A 10,362-nucleotide genomic window follows, 5' to 3' on the forward strand; every position below is an offset into this window, starting at 1 on the left:
GCATTTGCTGAAAGCTATTCTCCTGAAAATTGCTTTAACTTTTAAAAGGGTGATGATTCACTCCAAACCAGGCCTTTGTTACATTGTCATTATCCCCCCAAATGTTTTAACAGTCAGCTCAACACTTTAGCATAACACATTGATCTTTGTTTAAAAACTCGATTTTTGGAGTATGAAAAAAATCTGTCAGAAAATACTTGACCCCCTAAAGATTTTTGCAGTGTTCCCCCTTCCGCCGCCGTTCGCTCAGCCTTTCCACTGCCTGCCTCGTTCCTGCGGGTTTTAGTTACTTTTCCGACTACAAAGGGGCGAGGAGATGGATGTGCGGCAGGCAGAGCCGCCCGCCAGTCTTCAGGCACAGCAGAATCCCTACTTTGCTGTGGGAGCGCAAGCGGGCAACGGATGCCTTTACTCGCTGATGTAGAGGCAACATTTTTAAACGTCACGCTCTCGATCTGCCTTCCAGTCGTATTTTATTGATGACTTTCCCCGGGATGAGAGGAAAGACCCTCTCCCCCCGCCGCCCTAGGGTTGGCCAGAAGCGCCGCGCTGCCACTTGACGGCCACCATGGCAGGCTCCTGGGAAGGGAAGGAGCGGGTTTCCCCGGAGAAAATGAAGAGGGAAAGAAGGAAGGAGGGAAGGAAGGAGTCACCTGTTGGGCGATGGCTCCCGGGTGCCCCTGTCGGACTCCTCGCCTCACCCGTGGGGGTTATGTCGCTCCCCCCGCCACCGCCTTTCTGCCGCCTCCACCCGCCGAGCGCTACAGCCCCCCTGGGTACAGCCGCCGCTCAGGATCTGCTCCGGGCAGACCTTTCGAGGGAAGGGTTTGCCATGCACTACCCGGACCCCTGCGCCGGCTGCGAGTCAATGTGGAAAGAATTAAGCACAGAACAGTATTTTTTTCACCTACTGCCCCGACTCTGTTTAATACCCGGCAACATAAAGGCGAGCGCCCACGGAAAATAGCCTTAGACGTTTAAATGTTTAAATAAAAGATAATCTCCAGGGACATCCACGGCAGTCGTCCTATAGATTGCATAACACAATGTAGAAAAAACCGCAATGTCCACCTTATTTAAGCACACACAGAGTATGCATATATATATATATATATATATATATATATATATATATTTAAAAAGCTTGTGAAGAAAAGCAAAATCATAATCTCAAATTCCTGGTTTCTCCATCTTGCTCCTAAGCGAAGCCTATTTTGCATCTGCTAGAAGGTTTTACACTGGATGGCTGAGGCGACACCGAGAAGGAAATATTGACTGAAATGCAGAGCAAGGGCCCGGCATTGCTGAATGCACTCATCATATTTCTGGTTCAGAATTGTATTCAGCTGCACTGGGAACGGCAAAAAAGGAAGGGGAAAAGCTCCTATTCCCATTCTCACAGAGCCAACCCCGATGATGAAAAGTTGCACTTCTATTGATCTTCCGCGGGCAGAGTACGGGCAAGTTCTAACCAATTACTTAAGAAGCCTCCAATAATTACAAATCAAAGGGAGTAGCTTACAAGACATTGAGGAGCCGAGGTTTGGACTTACATTTTGCACATGCAGAGAGCAGGTATAGTCTCTGTCGCTCACTGGGTGCGTGGAGTGTGCACAGTGCAGAGGCCACAGGCAAGTGCTAGGGCGGCTTATTCCAGCAGCGCCCTAGCACTGCTAGGAGGGAGCAAGCTTTCTGCCATTACCAGCACTGCTTCCACGGGAGTATATGAGGCTTGAAAAACGTGCTGCAGGCTGCGAATTTGACTTTCAAAGTGTTTTGCTGGCGATTACTCTGTAAAATAATATCCTCTATCTTAAGCGACAGGATGTCAAATGCCCCTCGTCGCCTCTCCCGCCCTGGTACAAGAGCAAAGAGATGCCTGGCGGTTCCCTGCCTTTGGAATCTTTTGGCACTTTACATAACCACAAAGCCTCCTCAGTTCCTTTTGCAATGAAAGGAAGAAATACGTTGTGTACGAAATCACTTCTGGCATTTAGTAAAGAAAACAAAACAAAAAAAAATTTAACGTGTTTTCACAGAATGTCATTAGGCGCTGTTAGGTTATTTGTATCCAACACGGACGGCTCCCAAATGGCTTGAAAAGGAGGCAAAGGGCCTGTGGAATAAAAGCGAAGCAGGTAAGCTTTACGGGCCGCGAGGATCGCAGGTGACTACACCAGCAGCAGCGCATCGGACACCTCCTGCAGAGTTTACAGGAGACGGCGGAGCGGTGTCAGACGTGACACCAGCCCTCCGCCGGCGCTGACCTCGCTCTCGACTCCTGCCCTCTGCGGCTCGGCCCGCTCCCCCGGCGGGCAGGCGGTGCGGGGGCGGCGGGAGTCGCGGCCCGGCGGGAGGCGCGGCCCGGGGCGCCGGGGCCGGCGGTAATTGCGGCGCGGCCGCCGCGGGCCCGAGCGGGGAGTTTTCTCTCCGCGCGCTGACTGGCACGCGCCCCGCGCCCCGGCGCCGGCACCTCCGCGCAGCCTGATTGGCTGCCGGGCCGCTCCGGGCCGCTCCGCCCGCGCCCTCATTGGGCGAGCGCCGCCGCCAGCGGTACTTCAAAGCGGGCGCTGCCCGCACTTAGGCAGAGTTTGGCCCCGCCGCGCCGGAGTGTCCTTAGTGCCGCCGGGCAGCGCGGGGCGCTCACCGAGCGCCGTCCCCTCCGCCCCACCGCCCAGCCCACGGACGTGCTATGGCTACGTCTATCCTCGGGGTAAGTCGCACCGCGCGCTTCCTCGCGGCTTCCCCCTGGAAAAACTGTCGTTGCCGCCGCGTTGTGGCTGCCCCTTGCCGAAATCGCGTGGACCCGCGGATGGGAGGTGATCCCGGCCCGCCTCGGGGGATTTCATTGCGGGCTGCCCATCGGGTCGTTCCCAAAGAGTTTAGCCTGAAAACTCGCTGGGCCGGAGAGAAGCTGTGCTGCTTCTGCTTTCTTTTGTCTAGTTCTTGATTTGGTTTGGGATTTTTTTGTTTGTTTTTTAACTCGAACTACGCTCGATTTCCAAAGATTTTCGCCGGCCCGGCGTTGCACGAGGCGACAGTCGGAAGGCTCCGCGCACTGCTCGCCTTGCTGCCATCTCTTTTTTTTTTCCGTCGCTCCTGTACGGTTGCTCGAGGAGACGCCGCATTTCGTTCCCACGGGATTTTTGGCTTAACGGCGGTACGCTCGAGCAGCCCTCTCGGAACACGCGTGTCACTTGTCCCTGTCGGGACCCGCTTGCGATGTAAATCTCTCGGGCGATGAGACCGCTTCCCGGCGGAAAACGAGTTGTGCCGAGCGTGGCAGGGCTGGAGCCTTCCTCTAAAATAAGAGAAAACTTTTCCCCGGTACCGCTCGTTGCGCGGTGGTTCTACCCGCGCTGCCGTGTCCCCGCGGGAGCCTGGCGAGGTGGCAAGGGTTAGGCTGACGGGCCGGCTTTGTCTCTTCCCGCAGGAAGAGCCGAGATTTGGAACGACTCCCCTGGCCATGCTGGCCGCCACCTGCAACAAGATCGGCAACACTAGTCCCCTGACTACCCTGCCCGAGTCTAGCGCCTTCGCCAAAGGGGGCTTCCACCCCTGGAAACGCTCCACCTCCAGCTGCAACCTGGGCTCCAGCCTCTCGGGCTTCACGGTGGCCACGAGTAGGGGTTCCAACGGACTGGCCAGTGGCACGGGCACCGCCAACAGCGCCTTCTGCCTGGCTTCCACCTCGCCCACTTCCTCGGCCTTCAGCAGCGACTACGGCGGCCTCTTCTCCAACTCGGCGGCGGCGGCGGGCGTGTCCCCGCAGGAGCCCGGCGGGCAGTCGGCCTTCATCTCCAAAGTGCACAGCTCGGCGGCCGAGAGCCTCTACCCGCGGGTGGGCATGGCGCACCCCTACGAGTCCTGGTACAAGTCGGGCTTCCACTCCACGCTCTCGGCGGGCGAGGTGGCCAACGGAGCGGCCTCCTCCTGGTGGGATGTGCACACCAACCCGGGCTCCTGGCTTGAGGTGCAGAACCCGGCGGGGGGGCTGCAGAGCTCTCTGCACTCGGGCGCCCCCCAGGCCTCGTTGCACTCCCAACTGGGCACCTACAACCCCGACTTCAGCTCCCTCACCCACTCCGCCTTCAGCTCCACTGGCCTGGGCTCCACGGCCGCCTCGCACCTGCTCTCCACCAGCCAGCACCTGCTCACTCAGGAGGGCTTCAAGCCCGTGCTGCCCTCCTACACGGACTCTAGCGCGGCGGTGGCGGCGGCCAGCGCCATGATCTCGGGCGCCGCCGCCGCCGCCGCCGGGGGCGGCTCGGCCCGCTCCGCCCGCCGCTACTCGGGGCGCGCCACCTGCGACTGCCCCAACTGCCAGGAGGCCGAGCGGCTTGGGCCGGCGGGGGCCAGCTTGCGGCGCAAGGGGCTGCACAGCTGCCACATCCCCGGCTGCGGCAAGGTGTACGGCAAGACCTCGCACCTGAAGGCGCACCTGCGCTGGCACACGGGCGAGCGGCCCTTCGTCTGCAACTGGCTCTTCTGCGGGAAGCGCTTCACCCGCTCCGACGAGCTGCAGCGGCACCTGCGGACTCACACGGGCGAGAAGCGCTTCGCCTGTCCCGTCTGCAACAAGCGCTTCATGCGCAGCGACCACCTGAGCAAACACATCAAAACGCACAACGGGGGCGGCGGGGGCAAAAAGGGCAGCGATAGCGACACGGACGCCAGCAACCTGGAAACGCCGCGCTCCGAGTCCCCCGACCTCATCCTGCACGAGGGGGTGGGCGCCGCCGCCCGCGGACCGGGCAAGGAACCTACCGCGGGGCCCGGCGACTCCTAGGGGCAGCGCCGCCGGAGCCGCTCGGACTGTGCCCCGCGCCGGCCGGAGGGACGCGAGCCGCCCCGCCGCCGACGGCGCCCCGGGCCGCAGCGGGGGCGGGCCGGTGGACGGCGGGGCCGGAGAGGCGCGGCCCCCGTCCCGCCCGGCCAGTAGGTACCGAGTGACACTTTCTTCCGTTTCCCTTTTCTCTTTCTCTTGGAAGGCAAGCATCCTAAGAGAGGCTTAAGGTGAGAAATGCAGCTGCAACTCTGAGACGGTCCCTCTGTATCTCATAAACATCTGTATAAATAGGGTTCAAAAAAGAAGAAAAACAGGAAAAAAAAAAAAAAAAGAAAACCAGATCGTGTTCCCTTATTTTTCTTGTAAATGTTGATCTGATAGGGGGGTTGGGTTTGTTTTTTTTTTAATTGGTGAATTCCTGAAATTCAGGGAGGTTTTGGGGTTTTGATTTTTTTTTTAATTATAAATTTCTGATGCACTTTGTGGAAGTCAGTATATATGTAAAAGATATTTAAAATGTTGAGTTAACACTTCACTCAAATACACGTAAGTTAAGGTCTCTTAAAGAAATTAAATGCGTTTATCTGTATGGAAAAAAATCTTGACATATTTTCATTTTGGTATTATTAAAGGACTCTGAACAATATACTCACGGGTTTGTTCTTCTTCGTGTCCCCTCCTTCCCCCCCGCCCCGTCCTCGCAGGGGTCACTTTTTGAGTAGGAGCCCTCGCACCCCTTTCCATCGTCCTTACAGTCACTGTGATTAAAAATACAGTCAGCAATGATATAGCTGGGAGGGGATGGGACCGGCCCCTGAGCCAGGCGCACTGAACCACTCTGCTCGCGCTTTTCAAACCGCCTTTGCTTTGATTTACTTAAAAAAAAAAAAAACAAAACCAAAAAACCAACAAATTTTAACCGAGTCCGAGCTGTGCTACAGCCAGACACCATGCTGAGACCTAAGTGGCTTTGGTGAAACGGTCCCCAAAATCGAGTGAAGGCAAACTGCGCTGAGGAACTATTTATTTAATTTTAAAAGCCTTCAGCGCCACAAGGCTGCCTAGGCTGGGAGGTGATCTCAGGGGAATAAATCGCTAGAGTCAATACTCCGGAAAAGACATTTCATGCCTAAATGAAAATCTTGTTAAATGTTATTAATTTTGACTTGGAGCACACAGCAGCCCCCTGTGCCTTGTATTCCCTTATTAGGGATTCATGTCTTATCAAATATCTAATTAATCTCCTAGACATCATTTGTTCTGGCCAACTTTATCTCAGCTGGTCCACGGGGAAAACTCCGAATATTCTCGGTGACAAAGCTCCCTTGAAGATCCTTTTAATTGTCCAAATTAACTGCACCAAATTTGCATGTCAAACGGTAAAGGGCAACCTAAGATAAAATGTAAACGTTTTAAAAGCCCCAAACTAAGCACTTGATTTGATAACTAGGCTTTTTAATGTTATGGAAGACAACTGCTCCTTTCCTTTTCAAAGACAGTTGATCTATGCAAATAGTGAATTGGAAATGCTTATGTCCCCATGCAGTCAAATGGTCCTTGCATGTTATTTGAATATCAGTGGCTTTGCTATTGAAAAGGTTCAAGGATGCTCTCTGACTTCTTTGTGATTACTCAGTGCAGCGTCTTATTCTGAAGAAAAAAAACTCAGGAATAATTAAAGGCTGGGCTAAGGCCTGGGAACACATTTGGGACAGGAATCTCATTTAGACAGGCTCTTTCAAAATAAGGCACAGTTAAATTGACCAGAAGGCAATTATTGAAATGAAAATTATTTTCACTCCCTTTGTCTCCTGACCACCAACCTAAAAGCCACAGTATTTTTAAAGGCAAATTGTTAAATGAGATAATTGTGTTATTAAAAAAAAAAAAAAAAAGAAGAGGGTGAGGAAAAAAAAAGTTAATTTACTATGGCCGGTACAGATTGGATGAATACAAATATTTTAATCCTCCATAAAACAGGGAATGCAAATAGCATCGGGAAACGGATTCTGCTGTCGGCCACCAACTGGAATAAAGACGTTGCGTTAAAGAAAATACATCTGCCGTGAATACTAATAACCGCGTCCCACCTCCTCCGCGCCACTGTTGCACAAAAGCGGCCGGGCAGCTCCGACACCGCCTGTGCCCTGGGGCGGCGGCGGGAGCCCGGCGGGCCGTTCCGCGGGCCGGGGGAAGAGAGCCTCCCGGGAGAGGCACCTCGCATCACAGCTGCCGACAGCACCTTCCCCGAGAACCGCTCCGGAATTTTCCTGGCCAAAAGCATCCCGGCAAGGTGTCTTTCCTCCCGCCCCCGGGCGGGTGCCGGCAGGTTTCCCGGCGGGCAGGGGAGGGCAGCGGGGGACGCGCTCGGGCGGCGGTAACACACAGAGCGGGCCGGGCGGCGGGACCCGGCTCTCCTCCCTGCCGGGCGGCCTGGGGGCTGCGCAGGAATGCACCCGCGCGGGGTGCTGGGCAGAAGTCAGCTTTGTTTTCGATTTATAATAAAACACATCAAAGGACACCATGCAGGTCCAGTTTCTTCCAGGCCGGGGTTACAATTCTCAGCTCAGTGATCAAGGACCTTTTTGCATTGCCTTTGCCCCTTCGGGTCAGAAAACGTCCATCACTTACAGACTCCCCAGAATCGAGGAAAAGAGCCAGCTCTGGGCCGCAGAGCCGGTTCGTTTAACCAAGAAAATAGAAAGCGTGTCACCTTTAAAAAAAATAAATTACACCATTCTTTCGTAAATGTTGGAGATAATTATATGGTCTGGGGAACTTCTACACACAAAAAAAAAAAAAACAAAAAAAAAAAACAAAAAAACAAAAAACCAAAACAAAAAAAAACCCCCAAAAAACCCCCACACCAAAACAACAAACCTAAAGAACAAACGTTGTGAGAACCGAAAAATAAATCTGATTTCGGTCTTTGGATCCGTAGTTCACCTCTTTAGTAAGAGGACGCCAACCCGAGAGCGGGAGAGCACCGGCAAAAAGAAGGGTGCCCTCTCGGGCCCCGGCGGAAAGGGAGGCACAGGGGAAGCCGGGCTCCCTGTCGCCTTGGTCCCGTTCGCCCCGGGTTTGCCTGTGAGCTGAGCCTCGCTCCCATTTACAATCCCGGTCCAGCTATTGCTGCCCATTTCCACACCTTGCGGACAGCAACTTCAACCCTGCTCCGAGAGCCTGTTAAAACACGGCAACCAACCAGCCAGCGACGGCAACCACCACAGACGGCAGAAGGTAAAATGTCAGGAAAAATTATCTACTAAATGACATTCGATCGCTAGGTCCCCCGTTCGCAGGAAGCGTCTCCCTTGCCCCCTGCGGCGAGTTACAGACCCAACGGCTCGTTTTACACTTAAAAGGTAACATTAATGTTTTTGTTCTAATGAGAAAATATATAAACACCCGATCTCGTGCCTGGACAGCCTCTTAATTGCGTCTTTTAATTCAAATGGAAACTTTATCTGCGGGAGCTGTAATTTATTTGCAGCCATTATCTGTTCGCCAGGATCCTCTCCCACCCTTCCAAAACGCAGATGAAGGGAAGCTAACAGACAGCCCGCCCCTTTGAGTAATTGCTGTGCTAAGTGTTTATTTTAAGTGAGAATAATTTAGCTACAAATTTCCTCAAGGAATAACATCCTTCACACATTACAAAAAGGAGAGCAGGAACAAGACCGAGCGCACGCCCCGGGACGCTCGCGGCGCTGCCCCGCGCGGGGCCGCACGGCGGCTGCCGGGCGCCACCTAGAGGCGCTCCCGCGGCGGGCGCGGCCGGGGCGGCCGCGGGGGCGGCGGCGCTGCGCGGGCCGGGCAGCGGCGAGGAGCCGGCGGCAGGAGCGCGGGGCCCGCGACGGCTGGGGTGGGCCCCTGGGAGCGGGCGGGCTAGCGGGAACTTCTATGGGAGACGGCGGGGCGGGACTGACCCGCCGCGACCGCGCGTACACCCGGCCCGAGGCAGCCGGCCCGGCCCCGCCGCTCCTCGGGCCGCCAACCGGAGGGGAGGCCGGGCCCTCGACGGTAACCGCTCCGCAATCTCCGCGCGGCCCCGCACCTGCGGCCAGGCGCGGCTCCCGGCGGGCACCCGCCGGCGGGCCCCGGGCGCGGCTCTGCCGCCGCCGCCGCCTCGGCGCCGCTGTTGTTCCACAAACGAGCGGCAGCGCTGCTCCCGAGATGGGCTAATTGGTACCTGGCTGGCAGGGCGCGGGGTCCCTGTCCGCTCCCCGGCACAAAGTAGGCTGCTAGAAAATTTGAAATTGCCTTTCAGCCTAAAGCTGCCTCACCTGAATGTCATAATTACAGTAATTATGTACATCCAAATTACATGCTAATTAAATTAGAATCAAATCGTTCTAAATCGAAATCAAATGAGGTAGCGAGAATTAATCAATGACAACATAAATAGAGAGCTTCCTTCAGGGATATTTATTGTACCGATCCGAGCAGGAGCCCCATCTGGGAGTAACCCGTCTATTTACTTTCGGAGTAGCAATAATTTATTGCCCGGCGTTAATTCTAAGCCATGAGTCCGGCGGGGTGGCACACCCGAAAAGCGGCCTGGGACCCCTCGCCCGAAGCTCCCCGCAGCCGGGCCCGTGCCGAGAGCCGCCCGACGGCCCCGCCGGGGCCGGGAGCCCGGCTCGCCCCGTCCCGATGCAGCCCCAAGCCCCCAGGCCAAGCAGCAGAAGAGCGCCCGGCAGAGCCAGCCGCCCGCCCCAGGAGAGCCGCGGGGCCCCGCTCCGACGCCGGGGAGTCCCTGCCACGGGTGTCCCTGCCCGCCAGGGCGAGGGAACCACCTCACGGCGCCGCGGCCCCCGCCGCCCAGCCCTGCAGAAGGCTAAACCTACTCCGCGACTTTTACGGAAATAAATAAAGAAGTGAATAACGATACCGCTAGAGCTGCTCTTACCTCCATCCGCGGAGCGACAGCACCTCCTGCCGGGCCCCGCCGGCTCTGCCGAGCGCCGCGCTCGGCCCGGGGCGGTGGCGCCCCATGGCCCCGCGGGCCGGGGCGGGGCCGGGCGCGCGCAGACGCCCCGCGCCGCCCGTGAGGGCAGCGGCCCAACACCGGCCCGGCCCCGGCCCAACACCGCCCCGGGCCTGCCCCGGGCCTGCCCCGGCCCAACACCGCCCCGGGCCTGCCCCGGCCCGGCCCCGGCCCAACACCGCCCCGGGCCTGCCCCGGCCCGGCCCCGGCCCAACACCGCCCCGGGCCTGCCCCGGCCCGGCCCCGGCCCAACACCGCCCCGGGCCTGCCCCGGCCCGGCCCCGCTCAACACCGCCCCGGGCCGGCCCCGGCCCGGCCCCGGCCTGGCCCCGGCCCAACACCGCCCCGGCCTGGCCCCGGCGCGCCCCAGCTGCCCGCGGCACCTGGGCCGGCCCCACCCTCCCGCAGCTGGCCTCTGGGCCCCCGAAAGTCGCTACCGTACCGGCGAGGGGACACAGACTGGCCTAGGGAAGGTACCGGGGGTGAGACACTGCCTGCACAGCCACGCCAACCTTCCCCTGGTAGTTTAGGACAGATAATCCAAAATATCATTACTTTTCTGCCAGTTTCTTCCTATGTGGAA

General features: G+C 57.3%; 1 protein-coding gene across 1 annotated transcript; it reads left to right on the forward strand.

Annotated features, from left to right (window-relative positions):
- Nucleotides 1–1,370: 1,370 nt before the first annotated feature.
- SP9 (Sp9 transcription factor) lies at nt 1,371–5,435 on the forward strand. The gene is made up of 2 exons (XM_068195909.1): nt 1,371–2,713; nt 3,434–5,435. Exons 1-2 carry the CDS (start codon nt 2,693–2,695, stop codon nt 4,787–4,789), a joined length of 1,377 nt encoding a protein of 458 aa, XP_068052010.1. The 5' UTR covers nt 1,371–2,692; the 3' UTR covers nt 4,790–5,435.
- Nucleotides 5,436–10,362: the final 4,927 nt, after the last annotated feature.

Source organism: Anomalospiza imberbis, chromosome 7 (assembly GCF_031753505.1).
Source record: "Anomalospiza imberbis isolate Cuckoo-Finch-1a 21T00152 chromosome 7, ASM3175350v1, whole genome shotgun sequence".
Classification (NCBI taxonomy): Eukaryota; Metazoa; Chordata; class Aves; order Passeriformes; family Viduidae; genus Anomalospiza; species Anomalospiza imberbis.